This window comes from Carlito syrichta, unplaced genomic scaffold, assembly GCF_000164805.1.
Source record: "Carlito syrichta isolate Samal-C Ts95f unplaced genomic scaffold, Tarsius_syrichta-2.0.1 Scaffold301531, whole genome shotgun sequence".
In the NCBI taxonomy this organism is placed as follows: domain Eukaryota; kingdom Metazoa; phylum Chordata; class Mammalia; order Primates; family Tarsiidae; genus Carlito; species Carlito syrichta.
Genome location: NW_007245627.1, coordinates 1,012,707 through 1,030,456, shown reverse-complemented (window position 1 = coordinate 1,030,456; position 17,750 = coordinate 1,012,707). Strand labels below are relative to the sequence as shown.

General features: G+C 38.9%; 1 protein-coding gene across 10 annotated transcripts in view; it reads left to right on the top strand.

Annotated features, from left to right (window-relative positions):
• Positions 1 to 17,750, top strand: part of PTPRD (protein tyrosine phosphatase, receptor type D) — a 416,835-nt gene that overhangs the window by 88,781 nt on the left and 310,304 nt on the right. For all 10 annotated transcript variants that reach the window (XM_008054819.1, XM_008054818.1, XM_008054813.1 and 7 more), the window contains exon 2: positions 14,382 to 14,527. In XM_008054819.1, coding sequence (XP_008053010.1) covers positions 14,382 to 14,527 — 146 coding nt within the window. The remainder of the gene's footprint in view (positions 1 to 14,381; positions 14,528 to 17,750) is intronic.

Here is a 17,750-nt window from a genome sequence, read left to right as displayed (position 1 = left end):
TCCTGCATCTAAAACACAATGCGTTTGGGATTGCACATGAATATCTTAGCGTGGTACAACATGGCCAGTGCTACTGCACAGTTGGAATCCTTAGTATCTGCGACAGTATTTTTAGCATCTGAAGCTAGGTCCAACCTGGGAAGAGGGCCTAGAATGGTGTCTTTTTTTTTTTTTGTACCCAAAGAAGCATGGTCAGTGCAGCTCTCTTGGATGAAAAGGGTTGCTACAGCATGCCTCAGTCTGGCAGGAGTCCTTGGGTATCTGCAAATGTGTTCTAAGGATAGCAGGGGGCTGGGCCCATCAGCTGTCGGTCACAGCTTCTGTTTATGCTGTGAACAATAGCCATGTGCCAGGGCAGTAATTATTGGTTGATTTTCCTTCTAAAATAAGTGTCCTAACAATTTGTCACAAAACCAACTTAAATTGCTATGATGTTGCCTGCAACAGTTAAATCGGGGCGGGGGGAGAAGAAAGAAATCCACAGCCAGAAATGTTTCCGTTTATTTCCGCCTGCACCCTATGTTGGTAAATATCGTATAATTAAAATCTCGTTTGCAGGTTTTTCAAAAAGGTTATTTCTGTGAGGGAAAACCCTTTGTTTTCTTACTTAATACCCTGAGCTGTAAATTAGAGAATGGGGGGAAAAGTTAGTTGGCAAATACAGATCTTTACTCTCTCTGCCTCTTTGGAATGCCTCCCATATCCCTGGGGCTCAGATAATGTGTTTCTCTAGAAAAGCATGCATAATCTGCACTGAAATGAGCTGCTACCGGGGTCTGCACTGCCTGGGGATACAAACTAGGGACTTGATATTTGAAAAGCAAACCAATGGAGAAGTGTTTCAAGAATATTCGTGCAGTGTTACCGTGTGTCTCTAGGTCCAAGTTCTCTTACTGGGAGAGGTGAGATGCATATTTATGTACGGAAATCAGATGCCATTCAGAAAATGGTAACAAAGATTGGCCAAAGCGTGACAGATTTCAGTGATGGGGGGGGTTCTTCTCCCTCCTCCTGTTGGTCTTCTAAATCTGTAGTGTGTATGTGTTTCAGCTCACAGGCAGCAAGAATGAGACATTTTCCTCCTCGGATTTAAACTGCTGTCATGGGAATGCTGATAGGGTTATTTCACAGGGATATAGCTCAAAAAATGCACAAGCGTCACATTATTGCATTACACTCTGTTCCATCTAGACCTCATTTTATTAAAGTTCCTTATAGGTTTATTATCCTCTACAAACCAAGGAATTATACCCCAGCCTCCGTCTCTGTGCCAGGTTCCAATTAATGTCAACTTGAGTTCTCTGTGTGGACAGGGCTAGTTCATGGCCCTGGGTGATCATCTGTGATTATCATTGCTTGCTCGTACATGCCTTCCCAGCTTGAGCACAAAACCAGTTGTCACGCCTTCCATGTTTTGGACCCCCAAATAGCTCACCGGGTAGAATTTGTGAGCGGGTGGGGCTGTTACTTAAAATGCAGAGACCAATCATGGTTAGCAAGACTTAATTCGGGGAGATATCTACAGAACACTTTCCTCATAGCCAACTTGCGTGTGTGAATATAGAGTCTTTCTTTTGACTTCAAAAAAGAACTTGAAATTTACTTTAGAAAAGGTGGATTTAATATGCAAAATAAACACCATTCAGTTGCTTGCGACTTGTGCTCAGTTGGAAGTACACCAGAAAACAAGAACTTTAATATTCTACAACATGTTATTGGTTCTAGTGGTTCCCTAATAATGAATGAGAATGTATGGAAGCCTGAAAATCATTGCCAAATGCTTTTGGCTTAGAGCTTTGGGTCTACAGAGAAATGAATTAAAAAACAAAACAAAACAAAACTCTAGATTTAGTGAAAAATATCTGGAAGGGACACAGACACATAACTACAATTTCCATATGACCAAAATAATTGTACTTGCCTGAAAAGGTATTGAATGCTACAATATGCTAGGTATTATACAGAATAAAACTATTATATAAACCTTATACACTCAGGATATTATGATTACTAGAAGGATGTTGGTCTAAATGTGAATAATGCTGGGCGTTTTTCAGTGTATTTTTGAAATCACAATTTCATTCTAATACAACACTGGTGTAAAAACAAATCTGTGTTTTTTGGTTTGCATTTTATTTTTTCAATTGTTTACCCACTATATATTCACATGCTTATTAATAAAGAACCCTTAAAAAATAGAACATTGAGTACTTAGGAAGTGTGAAAATAGTCAGATGTTTGATTGCCTAGTCATTGCAAACATATAAAAGTCATAATATTTACTTACAAGATATTAATTATAGACTTTCCTTAGGAAAGGCTATCATATTTATTGTAAAACTCTAGTCTATAATTAAGATAGCCTTTGTAACAGGAACTCTGACAGCCCCTTTTTCCATTTCCATTATTTTTTGTAGCCTTCCAAAATCATGTATCTATGAGCATGCTTTTAAAATCGACACATTTTTTAGAATAGCCGTTCAAAATTTCTCTGGTCAACACAGTTGAACGTCGTTTTTAACCTGTTTTGTGACTCACTGAAAGTGTGCACATGTGCACTCACACTTACTCCTCTATTATAACTGATAATTTGTTAGCTACTTTCATTTCTCAAAGTACTTTGCCAACAAGTTTCTCAAACTTGTGCTAAACGTTTGACATCCCTTGAAGTTGATAGATGAAAAATTGTGATCAATTGATTCCTGGAAGATGGATCAATCTGACAAGAAATGATGAAGGCTTTTGCCGGTTGAGGTAAATCTCACTTTGGTTGGAAGGCAAGGATGACATGAATTCCTGGAGACTCACAGCCTTTCTGCTCATACAGTGTCACTGAGAGGTCTTTGCAGAACTCGTTTGCTATGGGTGTCTAAAGTGAAGCCAGTAGTCTGTCACTCTAGTTCCTCTTAAAAAATAATAAGACAAAATTCATGTCGTTGATACATTGGACTTTTTTTTTTTCCCCAGAAGTAGCAGGATCCATTTTCTGAAGTTTGATTACATAAACTTGGGAAAGATGGCGTTGTTTTTTCCTTTTTTCCCCCTTTCTTGGCCGCTTCCATTATATCCGCTTTCATGTTCCTTTTAAAATAAGCCGATTACCTTTCCTGTGTGATCCAATTTGCAGGTACATGATAAGCGGCAGGTTAGAATGAAGAACAAATGATTATTTTTAATGATGATCAGCACATCTGATGTGATACATTATGATTCATGAGAAAATTAGCAGTGAATGATGGAAATGCTTTGAAAACTAACTGCAGAAAGAGGTGAATGGGTCAGTAGGGACGGAGGAGGGTGGGGTCTGGGAAGTTTGTCAAATACAGTGTGGTGTTCAATAGCCTTGTATGTGTATTATCACTTAGAGGAAATATGAAAAAAAACCAATAAATATTGTGTCATTTGCCTACATTTCTGCTGAATGTAGTATATAATGCATGACGTTTCATCTGTTTCAGTGTAAGAGCTGTTATTGCTCTCTTGAATGAAACGGATGTATGGTAGGCGTTTTCTGAATGTATGAATAGGTAGTAAGCAAACCACATGACTTAAAGTGGAAAATGTTGAGTGAATGTCTAAATGGCATCGCTGATAACATGTCTTCAAGAACGCAGGACTAGCCGGGCTCGGTGGCTCAGCCTGTAATCCCGCACCTTTGGGAGGCTGAGGTGAGTGGATTGCCTGAGCCCGCGGGTTCGAGACCCGCCTGGGCAGTGAGACCTCATCTCTACAATAAATCACAAAATCAGCCGGGCGTGGTAGTGCACGTCTGTAGTTCCGGCTACTTGGAAGGCTGAGGCAGAAGGATCGCCGGAGCCCAGCAGGTTGAGGCAGCAGGTTGTGGGAGCGGCCACTGCACTCTAGTCTGGGCGACAGAGTGAGACTCCAACTCAAAAAAAAAAAAAAAAAAAAAAAAAAAAAGAACGCAGGACTGTGGCATAAGGAATGGTAAAAATGGCTTCACAGATTGTGTCTAAGAGTGATTCAAGACCACTTACGTGCCTTCCCGAAATTTATGTCACTAAAACAGGGGTTACTGTGAGTGTCTTACACCAAAACAGATGGCCAGTCTTACTAAGCACGTTAATAGTTCAGAGAAGTTTTATTGTCCAGGCACCCTGGATGTAGGAGATTGTTTTGGTCATGGTGTCTCATGGCTGTATGTTAAATAAAAAGTTATGGTGGTGAGACCATACAGTTTCCATTGCTGTAAAACAAATGTTTACGGTGCAGGCACTAACATGCCTTAAAGTAGGACAAATTGCCACAGAACCTTAGAGTATCCCATTGCCACCTTGCTGCTCTGATCGATGCTGTTGTCTCCGTGCATGTGCAGAGGTCTTTTTTTTTTCTTTTGCATATTCTGTTTGACTTCATTTTTTATATATAATTTGTTCATTGGAAATACTTTAAGTTCTAGGCTGTCTACTTAATTATGATCAGCTATGTATTTGGCAGTGCTATTATTGGAACATTACGTGAACAACTTTTTAAAAATAAATTAGATCCATAATGCCAGGTTAAATAAAAACTTTTGAGATCTGAAATATCTTTGGCCCATAGTTCTGTTTCAGTACGCATGCCTTTGTTGCAAGTAGCAGAATGTAGGATTGCGCGCTCTTCTGGAATGTGAGATAACCCCAGGTGGGATCAGAGCTACTGAAGGCAGTTGGAGGGGGAAGTCCCTGGCAATTGGGAGGATGGAGGGATGGAGAGGGTGCTGGAGCTGGAAGGTTGGTCAGCTGTGCTGTTGGTGTCGGCATATTTACAGGTTGCTTCATATATGTCAGATGTGCTAAATGTTTGACATCCCTTGTCTTTCATGATGGATAAAAATTTGCCAATGATAAAGTGATGATTTTTAGCTTTAGCAGTGGTCCAGGTATTCAGATACTCTGATGTATTGCTGCTGTGAATACATGCATTATTTTAAAAATATAGTTTGTGAAAACATGTCAGAAGCTTTAAAAATGTACTTTTTTGGTGCAGTAATTTTACAGATAGGCCTAGATCACATACAGAAATTACATATATGTACAAGGCTATAATTACAGGAATGATTTTTTTTTTTTTTTGAGTTGGAGTCTCACTCTGTCTGCCAGACTGGAGTGCAGTGGCCGCTCCCGGTCACTGCAGCCTCGACCTGCTGGTCTCCTGTGATCCTTCTGCCTCCGCCTTCCGAGTAGCCGGAATGACAGGCATGCGCTACCACGCCCGGCTCATTTTTGATTTATTGTAGAGATGAGGTCTCGCCTGCCCTGGCGGGTCTCGAACCCGCGGGCTCAGGCAATCCACTCACCTCAGCCTCCCAAAGGTGCGGGATTATAGGCTGAGCCACCGAACCCGGCTAGGAATGATTTTGAAACTTTTTTTGATTAAAAAATCAGAAGCAAATGAAATGTTTAACAGTAAATTAGAATATATCTATACTCTTTGTAATATAAAAATGTTGAATTTAAATACTTATGGTCATAAAGGATATTGATGATATATTTTAAGTAAATTACTGGTTATAAAATAATGGTACGGTGTAACCTTTTTTGTATACAAATGTTTACGTGTTAAATAGAAAATTCTTCTAAGTTATAAATATGTACAATCAGAACAATAAAGTAATTTTACTTAAAAATTAACAAATTGCAAACATTAAAATTTTAAAAATCAAAAGTTAAATTTTTTTTAAGTTGGAGAATTAAAAGGTTACGAGTGATAGAGAGGAGGTGAGCCCTACCAAGCTCTGTGATAATAATGAGGTGAGATGATAAAGAGAGGAGACCCCTTCCATTATGTTCTACTTTATCTGAACTCCAGTCTTATGACGGGATGCATGGATTTGTGACTCGGCTTTGCTACATTTTGCTGGCTTAGGGCCTGGTTTGAATCTGTTATCTCCCACCCTATCTCTTCAGTGCTTTGCAATGGCGGTGTGTATTATATCATTTGTATTCCACAGCTCATTTATCAAGCTACACTCAGATGTCACTTAAATTGAAGCACAGTCACCATATTTGCATTCTTGTCCATCCTAAATACTTGAAAGTGCATCACCAAGGGTGGGGGACAGGAGAGCACCTTGGGGGCCTGTCATCAGGCTCATGTGTGCGTCGAACACCCGTGTGCTGGGTAAGATGAGGAGTTCTAAGATCTCAGAGATGACCGGGTCACACGTGCTTTTCTCCAGTTATAGTCATGTGAAGGAGGAGAAAACACATGTGTACTTTGTAGTGACTTCAATGAAATATAGACTGCTGTGACTCACAGGAGACTCAGAAAGTATGATAGGAGAGTTTAAAGGATAGTAGATTTCACCCAGATGGGTGGATCAAAGCCGCCTTCAAGGGATTTAATTTAGGATTGGAAAATGGGTAAATATGTGAATTTAAAAGTGGGGAAGAAGGCATTCTGTAGAAGGGAACAGCATGTTCTAAGGCACTGAGATGGGGGCTATTAGGTTCTCCACGGGCGATAGTGGAAATGTATTTGGGAAAAGAGGTCGCAGCAGCTCAGAAAGATTTTAAAGTCCAAACAAAATTTCTGGGTCTGTCTTGCAGCAGCAAGCTGTTAGGTTTGCTTATTTTCTGAGTGGAAAAGAGCTGTAGTCAGATGTGTTAAAAAAAAAAAAAGTTCAAAGAATGAAAAGGGGAAAGAAAAAAATGAGCCACAGGAATGTGCAATATTGATTGTGAAGATAAACACCTGAAGTCAGGTTGCCTGGATGGGAAGTTACAGACATCATATTACTGTTCAGCCATCCTTAATTCTGATGGCACATTGGGACATCATGGAAATTAATTATTCAGTTCCATTCATTGATTTTCTGTTTGGATATATTTGGGATCTGGGGTGGGGTACAGGTACCTATAGTGTTTTTTTGTTGATGTTTGTATGTTTCTTTTATTTGTTTGTTTGTTTTAAATGGACTCTCAGGTGATTCTAATATCCAGTTTGAAAAGAGAATCACGGTTCTTATCATTGGGTATGAAGAAGAGAGAGTAAGAAATATTAGTGGCATTTCAATAGGACTTAGTAATGGACTGATAATAGGGGCAAAGGAGAAGTCAGAAGAGGAGGCGGGACAGCCAGGCCGGATGTCTGGAAGGATGAGAGTGCTCCAAGCAGAAATGGACACTTAGTAAGAGAAGGAGGCTTGGGAAGGCAGATGGTGTTTCCAAGCTCACAATTTTGAGATGCCGGAAGGTAATCTTTCAAGCAGTTGGAAACAAGGGTCTGACACTGAGAAAGAGTTCAAGTGGGAGAGATAGCTCTTCTTCCTGTCTTCCTTCCTCCCTTCCCTTTCCTGTCCTCTGCTTTTTCTGTTCCTGCCAGTGCACCTCTCAGTTCTCACTTAGCTTGAATGTTAATAGTCATGCAGTGGCATAAACACATCTATTTATTCAATAGGAAATGCTTTACTAGTCATTCTCAAAGAGTTGAGAGCTGAGGTCTAAATAAAATTAGTGGCATAGACGTGTAGAAATATGTCATCGAAGTGTCTTGAAAAGGAAAAGGTCAATGAATGTCAAGAACTTTACTGAAGTATTTGTTATTTCCATCATGAGCAAATTGAGTGTACACGTAGAATAATACTAAAGTAGTGTACCATTACTAAACTCGAAGCTCAGGGAATTTATTTATGAATGTTGTGGCTTGATTTTTGTCTGTTGACCAGGTATCATAATTAGCTAATTTATCTGTGATTTCAGTTGGCTCCTGGGATGATTTTACACTTTAAGAGAAAAACTTCTGTAGGCAGCATGTTCTGAGTGAACTTTCTCACTTAACTCATGAAAAATGATTGCTATGATATAACACAAAGTATTGACCAAACCCTTCAGCAAGCAATCCGTATACATTTTTCAGCTAAATAAAACAGATTTGAAGATATACAATACATTGAGAGATAACATATTGTCTGTGCAGTGTCTTTGTAACTTTCCCTCTTCTACTTTGGCACCCTGAAAATATTGGGGCTTCCCAATTAGATCAAAGGTCCATGACTCATTCTTAAACTCAGTGAGCCTTCCTTGCTGCTTTCTTTCCACCTTCCCTCCTTCCGTCCCCCCTCCTGTCTCCTTCCTTCCTTCCTTCCTTCCTTCCTTCCTTCCTTCCTTCCTTCCTTCCTTCCTTCCTATGGCTACATTATCATAGAGTTTTTATAAATCTGTAAAATTAGAGTAATGATAACATCTTGCAGGACTGATTGAAAACCCTGGATGTAAGATATATAAAGCATTTGGCCTACTGCATGAAACGCACCAAAGACTGGTTATTTCTTTATTCCATGCTAAAGTATAATGTTCCTTAAATAAAAATTTAAGGCTGAAACTTTGTTTTAGGAGTTGTGCTAAAAAGGAAAGACCGTTAGTCATTTTTAAAAACTCTGACTTTAAAGATCTACCCTGGCCATGGATGTCAAGATACGACCCTGTTCAGACACCACGTGATGGGTCAGATGTCCCTGTAGGCCCTGGTTTGCATTGAATGTCGACTGTGCGAACCTCCCCAGACAGGATTTGTGCCCGGATTTTTCTCCTCCCCAATGATTGTGAATCAACTTTGGGACCCCCCTCTTCTAGCATGCATCCATGTAGTTGTACTGCTGTCTTGGGCACACGGGCCTCACTATACCCCTTCCCAGTGAAAATCAAGCCAGTTTTCACAGAAAGCCCGTCATCCACACCAACTCTGGGCACTCTCCATGCTCAAGCCAGTGACAGTGTGATGAGCTGCAAGCCATACCCCGGCACCACAGGTTACAAGAGAAAAAATGATAAACTGGATGTCCTAAAAATTAAGGACATTTATCAAAGGACACTATTGAAAGAGTGAAAAGACCACCCACTGGATGGGGGAAAATATTTGAGAAAAGTCATCTGATGCTAGTATCCAGAATAAAGAACTCTTATCACTCGGAAGAAAAACACAAAAAAATTCAGTAAAATAAGGACATACTGTGGCTGGAAGGGATTGTAAAGCCATGTGACAGTGATTTCCCACCAAATCTTCAGAATAGACTGTTACCCTCAGAACCACCCCTAACTTTCCTGCTCTGCTCTGCAATTCCCACAGGGTCCCAGAGGCCCTGTTCCCGAGTTTTCCTTCAGAAACGCTCATTTTAATGCCTACGGAGAGAGAAAGACCAGAGATGGGTTCAACTGATAGTAAATTCAACAAATAGTTTTTAGTCAGGAAGCAGATTCCTAAAGACAGGATGACCTGCACATTCTTATTGAATGTTCCTTCATTCTCTTCCTTAATCCCATTTAATAGCAATATTGATCTTCCCCCTTTAAGATTTTAAGCACATCGTTATGACAAATATCTCTTTAAAAACAGAACTGTCTATTTAAGGAAATGTTAATCAGCTGAAAGAAACAAAGCCAATTAGTTACATGCTGTTAGTTTTGTTCCCCTTGTGATGTATTTTCTTGATGTCCACAGAAGCAGCTTATTAATTAGAATTAAATTAGACAAATGGCATCCTCATTTTTTTCTCTTCACTTTTGCAGCATGAGATCCTTTCTATGAGTCTGTTTTTAGTGATTGTCAGTTGGCCAACCGCATTACCTCAAGCCTGAGTTGCCTTCTTAACCTTAAGAAATTCTGATAAATTCCATTCGTCCATGAATGTTACTAGCAGACTTCAATGGCTCTCCGCATTAATGTCGAGCTCTACTTTATGTAGTGTCCCGAAGAGAAGATCTTGTCCTCAGTGGAGGTGTTTGTCAAGGATGGCCAGAGGCAATTTGCTGGTCTTGGTTGGTTCTCTCCCCTATCATCACCTCATCTTCAGAGAGCCTAGCAACTTGAAACACGGTATGGCATTCAACTACTACAACCCTTGAGTGCAAAGCTACTGGTGTTGGTTATACCTAAAGAAACAGTATAACATCTTAGAAGCAAAACTCAATCTGCAGCCCGTGACACCTCTTGAGCCTTGTCGAGAATTATCTACGAAATTCCTTGAGCTACTGTCTACTCTGTGAATGCACCCAGAGAATGCACGGTCTTCGAAGACAGCAAGCGAGCCTGGCAGATACCTTCTAGAATAACAGCCATGCCTCTGTTCTGACTCTAGTGCACGGGCAGACTCCTTACTTTCTATTTAGAAAATAGACTTTCTGGATTGAACAGTAATTTGACCTCTTTGATGCCTGGCATTAGTTTAATAAAAGATCATACTCCTCTCTTGTCCAAACCAGCTTGGGCGGAAATGCATTTTGCGAAACACAGCATTGACAGCTTCAGGTGGATGGCAATGGCAGTTAGCTACAGCAATGATGGAAGGATGCCTCTCTGAATACTGGTGACTGGAAAGGTCTGGTGTCTTCCTCCCCGTCTTTACACTCTAGATATTTCTTTTTTTTTTTCTTAGACCAAGTATTACTTTGATGGCTGTATCTCAAGGGATACGAATAGAGATTTTCATTATTCAGATCGGAGGCTATCCTCTTTTGTGACTTCTTAGGAGACGTCTTTGTTTTATGCTTTACTTGGATTCTCTTTCCTTTCTTTCCATCTTCAGAGCATGCCTTAAATTTGGGTAGGATCCATGACAAAAGAAGGCCTTCAGAAGATTCATCTAGCTCCTTTCATTAAGCTGATATATGGAAATGGAAAAGTGGAGTCTGTGTATTGTTATAACCCCCTTGGAGAATAAAGATTTGTACTTGCCTCAAGCGTTTGTTGAAGTTATTAAGTTTAGTCTTCTCTCTCCTATCGCTCCTTTGGCTGGCTGCCTGGCATTGACAATCTCATTCTGAGAATTTGACCAGCAAAGATGATTATTTATGTAGCTCACATGCTTATGGAAAGGATTTTACTATATTTTCTTGAATCTTACTTTGTATCGTAGAAAGATGACATTTATCCTTTCTGTAGTTCAGATTTTGTGGGCAAATGTAGAGAAATTGACATCAGATCTCATAAGAAAGTCATGATGTTCTTGACTGTGAGGCCAATGTCTTCCATATTTAAAAAAATAAAAATAAAAAAAGCTCTGTGCACAAGCACCAGAAATTCCTTTTTTAAAAAGAGTAATGTGATCAATTTGATTTCCTTATTTTTAAAGATTACATTTAAAGACGCTTTTCAGCTTTTTTTTTTTTTAATGAATACTGAGTTACTACAGTAACTACAATGGTAGATAGACTTGGAAAAATAGTCCCAGATCCCGAAACAGATTTTAATTAGCTATTTTAAAAACTTTTGCACAGTTCAGCAGGTTAATTCCATTATTTGACTTGGTCTTTAGAAATAAAATGCCACAGTAGTATCCAGTGGTCATGTCTTTGGCATATTCTTATATTTGTTAATATTATATAAAACCTTCAACATGTAACCAGAAAATGAAGCTATAAGAGAAACCTGGAAAATGCTGGAATGGTACTCATACCGCTTCTACAAGAAGTCTTTGGGCATTTGCCTTCTCTGTTTCATTTCAAAATCAGATACTGTGTTTAATGCTAATTTGGCTTCTTTTTATTTTTGTTTGTCTTTTGAGTTGGAGTCTTACTCTGTCGCCCAGACTGGAGTGCAGTGGCACACTCCCAGCCACTGCAGCCTCGACCTGATGGGCTCTGGCGATCCTCCAGCCTCAGCCTTCCAAGTAGCCAGAACTACAGGCACATGCTACCATGCCCGGCTAATTTTTTATTTATTGTAGAGACAAGGTCTCGCCAAGTTGCCTGGGTGGGTCTCGAACCCGCAGGCTCAGGCAATCCACTCACCTTGGCCTCCCGAAGTGCTGGGATTACAGGCTGAGCCTCCAAGCCTGGCCTAATTTGACTTCCTTAGTTGACTCACTCACCCGCTGATTCTAGATGAGCTTTCTAACCTGAGCCCTTCATGGCAGCAGGTCTAGGAAGCACTACCCAGGCAGCCATTGCCTGTTTGTAGCCTGTTCGAATCTCCAACTTTCTTTCATTCATCTGGATGAGAAATGGGATGCTATTCCTTAAAAAAAAAAAGAAAAAAAGAAAAGAAAAGAAAAAATTCAGGGAAAAGGGCACCCTGCCTTAAGTTTTATTTAGTTTCTAATCAGTACACAGTCATTTTATGCAACAGCCCTATACTCTCTTTACGCATTCTTTCAAAAAATTTCAAAACAAGTACTTAGATGGGGAAGCTGGGTTGTTACAACGTATTTTCTTTCAAGGTTGACAATTTTTAGGCTGCAGACGAGAAAAGAAAGGGATTAAGGGTATTGAGCCATTTAATATAGCGATGCCTTGCATCTCATTTTCCCAGGAAAGTTTCCTAGAAATTTTAATTGCATAATTATAATTTCTGTATCAGATACTGACAAACCAGTAGCTATTATCAATTTGCATTGTTTGGAACAGCAGAAAGAGAAATATGAAAATGGGTAACATCTTTTGAGTTTGCTTCCAGAAAAGTGACATCAACATACATACGGTGTCTTTTATTTCTCTCACTGTTAGTCAACTTCAAATTCTTTTATGCATTTCCCGCAGCTTCTGGTCACCATCTAGCTAGTACGGCTATGCGGAGATGCTACAAAGTGTGATATCTAGCAGGGTTGTGAGAGACCGTTTCTTCCCTATTTTTCTGAAGCAGGCCTCTGCATTCCTACCAATTCTTCTGTCACCAATAAGTTGAATTTGCTGGTGAGTTCAAAACTCATTCCCCAGGGCCAGTGTTGCCAAGATGCCTCTTCTAAACTTCCCTCCTTGTGGAGATAATATTTTACGCTAGAAACTCTTAAAACAGGAAGAGATTTCTGTGCGTTAATTCTTTTCGTATCCCATATTTTTGCAGTCAAAAACCAATAAAATGAGGTGATCTCTCCCCACCAAGACCATCCCTATGTGTAATGGTAGAGCTGAGACAGGTCTCTGCCTTCCCTGACTTCAGGAAAATGGAGTCAGGACACACCAAAGTCAGCAGGACCACCACGTGAGAAACACGAAAACAATGCAGAGAAAACAGTGGCGATGAGCCAACAAGAATGAACTTTGTTATGATTTTCTTCTTTATGTAGCATCTAAGGATTGTTCTCAAAAGCATTTTAGCAATGGTTTCTTAAAACCATTTTTCAATGACATTTAACTAAAAAACAGTAGGAGAGAAGAAAAAATTTTAATGGGAATCAGAAAATGGAAAAAAGAATGGAAAAGTAAACTGTTTGGGGTTAAAAAAAAATTTCCAACTATGACATAACTGTAAAAATTCAAGGATGAAAGAGATAAAGAAGCATGAAAAATTATTAAAATACTCTCTCCCAGATAGCCTCGTTAGTGTTTTAGTATACTGCGCAATCTTTTCGTGTGTGTCTATGTGCATTTTCTTTATCGGCTAACACCGAGATATAAATCTGTATTATGTTTTTGTGACTTTTCATTGACTCATAAGTATTTCTCTTGTCATATGATAAAAACTTCATAAATGTAACATTTACTACTTGTATGATGTTCTATCTTTATGTCATTTATTTCTCTCAATTCCTATATCATTTAATATTTTGGCTACTTACCGTCTTGTGATATGATGAATATCTTTCTACATAAATATTCATCTGTATTTATATCACTTTTGTATGATAGAGTTCTGGATCTCGAAATACTAGATGGAAAAATAAGTTTTTAGGGGCAGAAGAGTTATGTTAAATGTTGGGAACATTTAAAGGAAACGAAAGATTTGAGAAGCTCCCAACTTCCATCCTTCCAGCTTTAGTAATCTTTAAGTTTACATCTTTCTTTAAAGAAATCCTTTTGTTTGCTATGACTTTGGAGGTTTCTGGACTCGTCCTCGTTTATGCAAATTGTGGGTTTAAGTTTCAAGTAAGGCAGCCTGCGGTATCTGGGTTAGAGGGTCGCTTTGCCATTTCCCCCTATTTCTGTTTCTTGCCAACCTTCTGATTCAGACGTATATTTCTTGTCTCTTTAAAATTTCTTAGCATTTCTCTTAAATGTCACTAATTTTCATAGCTCAGCAGTAGCAAGGCTGCTTTCTGGTAGTGTCCTGATAGTGGCATCAAAGCAAAGAGCTCAAATTGTACTCACTTTGATTGATGAGCTCATTTTGTTACAGAGGGCAAATTGGATTTTTTTATATACTGGTAATAAAAATTAATGTGTGATGTTGCTTTTCGGATGTTATTGGATCTCTACCTTACTACAGATTTCAGCAATAAAAGCACTAACAGATAACTTTACCAGAAAGTTACCCCTTTTCCCTGTAAACTCCCCTCAAAAGTAAAAGATGCTTTTCTAATTTTGTAATTCTAGTACATTTTTTTAAATGTATACATTGGTGGAAACGGGGTTTAGGGCAGTGGGGACAAAGACAGTAGTAGGGGAATCGTCTGTATTTCGATTTTCCATTTACATGTGACATTTGTTTGTTTGTTTTTATTTCAGCACCTCCAAGGTTTACACGAACTCCCGTTGATCAGACAGGGGTCTCTGGAGGAGTTGCCTCTTTCATTTGCCAAGCTACGGGAGACCCGAGACCTAAAATTGTCTGGAACAAAAAAGGAAAGAAAGTCAGCAATCAGAGATTTGAGGTATTAGGTCCATTGTTCTGTTTCTCTGGGGAAAGAACATATCTGCTCTATCTTTCGTTTGTATGTGACTTGCTTGCTTTACTGTGATCTAAAGTGTCATAATCACTGAGACATGGCATTCTTTATTTTGCCTGGGTTGGAAAACTTACCTCTAACTGGCTTTTAAAAAAAAAGGGGGTCTAAGTGACTGCCTTTTGTTTCTACTTGTGCTAGGGCTTTTTAAAACAGTCCTCCTGGGGTCTGTCTGTTGGCTTCATCCTCAGGCTATTTCCCCTTAAAGTTTCAAGAAGGAGCCTCTCATCCTCAAAGGATCAAGTCTAGAGGCCGCGTGAAAGCCTGTTTCTAGCCAAAGCTTGCCATCCCTTTGGCTCATAATAAATTACATGTTCCTCCATGAGGCAGTCTGTGTGGACAAGTGGATGGTACGGGTTGATTAAGCCAACCAGAATCTACCTCTGTGCTGAGAATGGAGTCAGTTCCATCTAATCCCTTGGCTTAGAATGGGAAAGCAGGGTTTTCTGGAAGGAATTCAAGTTCCTGTTACCAAGACGAAGGCCACATGGGTGCCGAGCAGCAGATGAAGTTGTCCACTACGCCTCGCATCTGTGTTTTACAAGAAGTGTGAACTAGAATGAGAAATGTGCTCCAGTGTCTCAGTGTAAAGTGCGGTAGTACTCTGAAAGAAACATATCCAAACAGACTGATGTTGCAGATAAGCCTATTAAAGAAATTGATTTTCTTTATTCAAGAAAGCTCAGTACATTGAAGATGATGAAATATAAATCAGAGATGCTATTTTGTGTGTTTGTGAGGAGCCTTATGGTTTAGAAATTTGCTCATTCTGGAAGAGAAAAGTAGGCAATAAGCTACATGGAGAAAATGTGGAAGAAACTCACAATATCACGCCTACAATTTAAGATTTGAAGAAGATAGCTTGATTTTTAGAGGGTACCAAGACCCCCCAAGCTGCCCCACATTGTAAAACTTGCTTCTTACCTGAGTTTCTAATCTGCTTCATGGCTTAATTCACAATTTAGCACATTAAAGGAAATACCTAGTTAAATAGCATATGGCACCTACAAAATTTAGAACAATCTTAGTTTTACTTATTTTCACAGGATCCCACAGGGCGATATAGAGTTCAAATGTGTAGAGAACCTCATTAATTATAATGGTGAAATTGGAAACCTGGACTTTGGTGTACCAATGATAAGTCTAAAATTATGTTTGTTTGAAAATCAAATACGTTCATTTAAATGTTAAAAAATAATGTCTTAATCATTGGGAAATGTTTCCTGCATCATGTAGAAAATGACCCGTGTGTATGTATCTTTGGTGCACATTTTAAAAAGTTAAATGAAGTTAAGTTTTTCTCAAAGAGGAGTTTGATGTCATGTTCATTTGTGACAATGGCTTCTTAAGAAAATTGTATAACAAAAATTAAATTGTAATACTAAACATTCCAAACATGCTCTCTGCTCATTACATAGTTTCCAATGAGAGTCATATAAACACATCCAGGGAAAATTATTTTTATACAAACCACTTTCATCACACAGTACTGAGTTTTGGGTTGAAAATCTTCAATGCCTACAATAGTGTGTGTGTGTGTGTGTATTTATTTATTTTGTTTTAACGAATCTGCATGGCCCATAAGAACAGTAGATAAGACTGTTTTTGCTCCTATCCCTCATGCCAAATATAGTGTCTGATCCACGGTAGGTGGGCAATTGATGCTGGATATTAAATAAGATTTTCAAAGTGGAAATTACAATACTAGCTTATAATTTTGTGGTATGTTGTCTGTTGTAGCCAGACAGGTCTAAATCTAGAAAATGGTTCAGAAATGCTAACGTATAGTGATGTTTAACAGTAAGTTAAGCAGCATTTCAATTGGTATTAGAATTGCTTAAACGTCAACATTAAACCACAGAATGCTCATAAATAATTTTTTTACCATTATGGAATATTTCACAAAGGTTGCAAGAACTATGGAACTTTTCTTTCCTAAGATGCATAGTAGATTCACTTTTAAAATGTGTGCTTAATAGAGCTGAAAAATAAATTTTGGTGCATTGAGAAATGGGACATTCTGGATATGTTTATGAATATGGAATAAAAATGGAATGTAAAACCACTCGAAGTGGACATATTTTTAAAATATTCAGTCTCCTTCCTCTGTATGTTAACATCTGCATGCCCACACAAAATCTGGGATTAAGCATCCCATAAATATATTTATAAGGCATTCTCAATTTATTTTCAATTTAGGCACAAGGAAATACTATTCACAGGGAAATATGAGCAAAAAAAAAAAAAATACAGCTTCTCAGTGAGCAACTGAAGGAACACAGCATAATTATAGGAAAGACAGGCAGAGGACTCCAGTTTTGTTTGCGTATTTATCGTCACATCACCATCATCTTTTATTTTAGAGAAGTACTTGAATTAACTGACCAAGTGCTAGAATTATCAGTGTTGCTAAACTGTTTCAGAGAAGAGTTCATAATGATGGTGAATTCAGGCTTAGTGTTTAGGACATTAATTTTCTGCCTGGTGAAGCAAGCCTCCATTTTACAGCAAGAATGCTCTAAAAATGCAGAAAACGCTAAGCTAGAACAAATATTGGAATGATTTATGGCAAAATTAATGCACGCCATCAGGCTCTTGGGTTGTGAAAGCCGTCTCGTTGGCTGCCTAAGTGCTAGATTTATGCAGTTTCTCTTCATGGTTTGCTCATCTATACCGTTCAGGATGAGACACTTTAAGCCAGCAGAACTATCTGTGATGGCACACATTACTTCTTTGCCTACGGTCCAATTATTGAATGGATTCACATGTGTGTGTGTGTTGTCAGAGAAAGAAGAATCTGAGACGTGTGTCCATCATGACTGTAAGTCTCTAGTGAAAGTCATAGGATTAAATGGCCCTAGTTGCACACACAGAAATATTTTAATGAGTGAATCCTGGGTGGTTTTTAGCAGAGACTAGAAACCTACAAATTTTTGTATATGTGGTATCCTGTCTTTCTCTTAGCGCGGGAGAAGATTCATTAAATGGGACCGAAAATTCAATTCCACGACTATCAACTATCAACTTTGTATCTTTTATAAAATGACGCCTAGTTTAATCTGAGCGTGATGGCTCGTTCACCACTGCATTGAGAGGTTTAGCTGAGAGGTAGACGATTGTAACAACACCTGTGACAGCCGTTGTTTCCTCT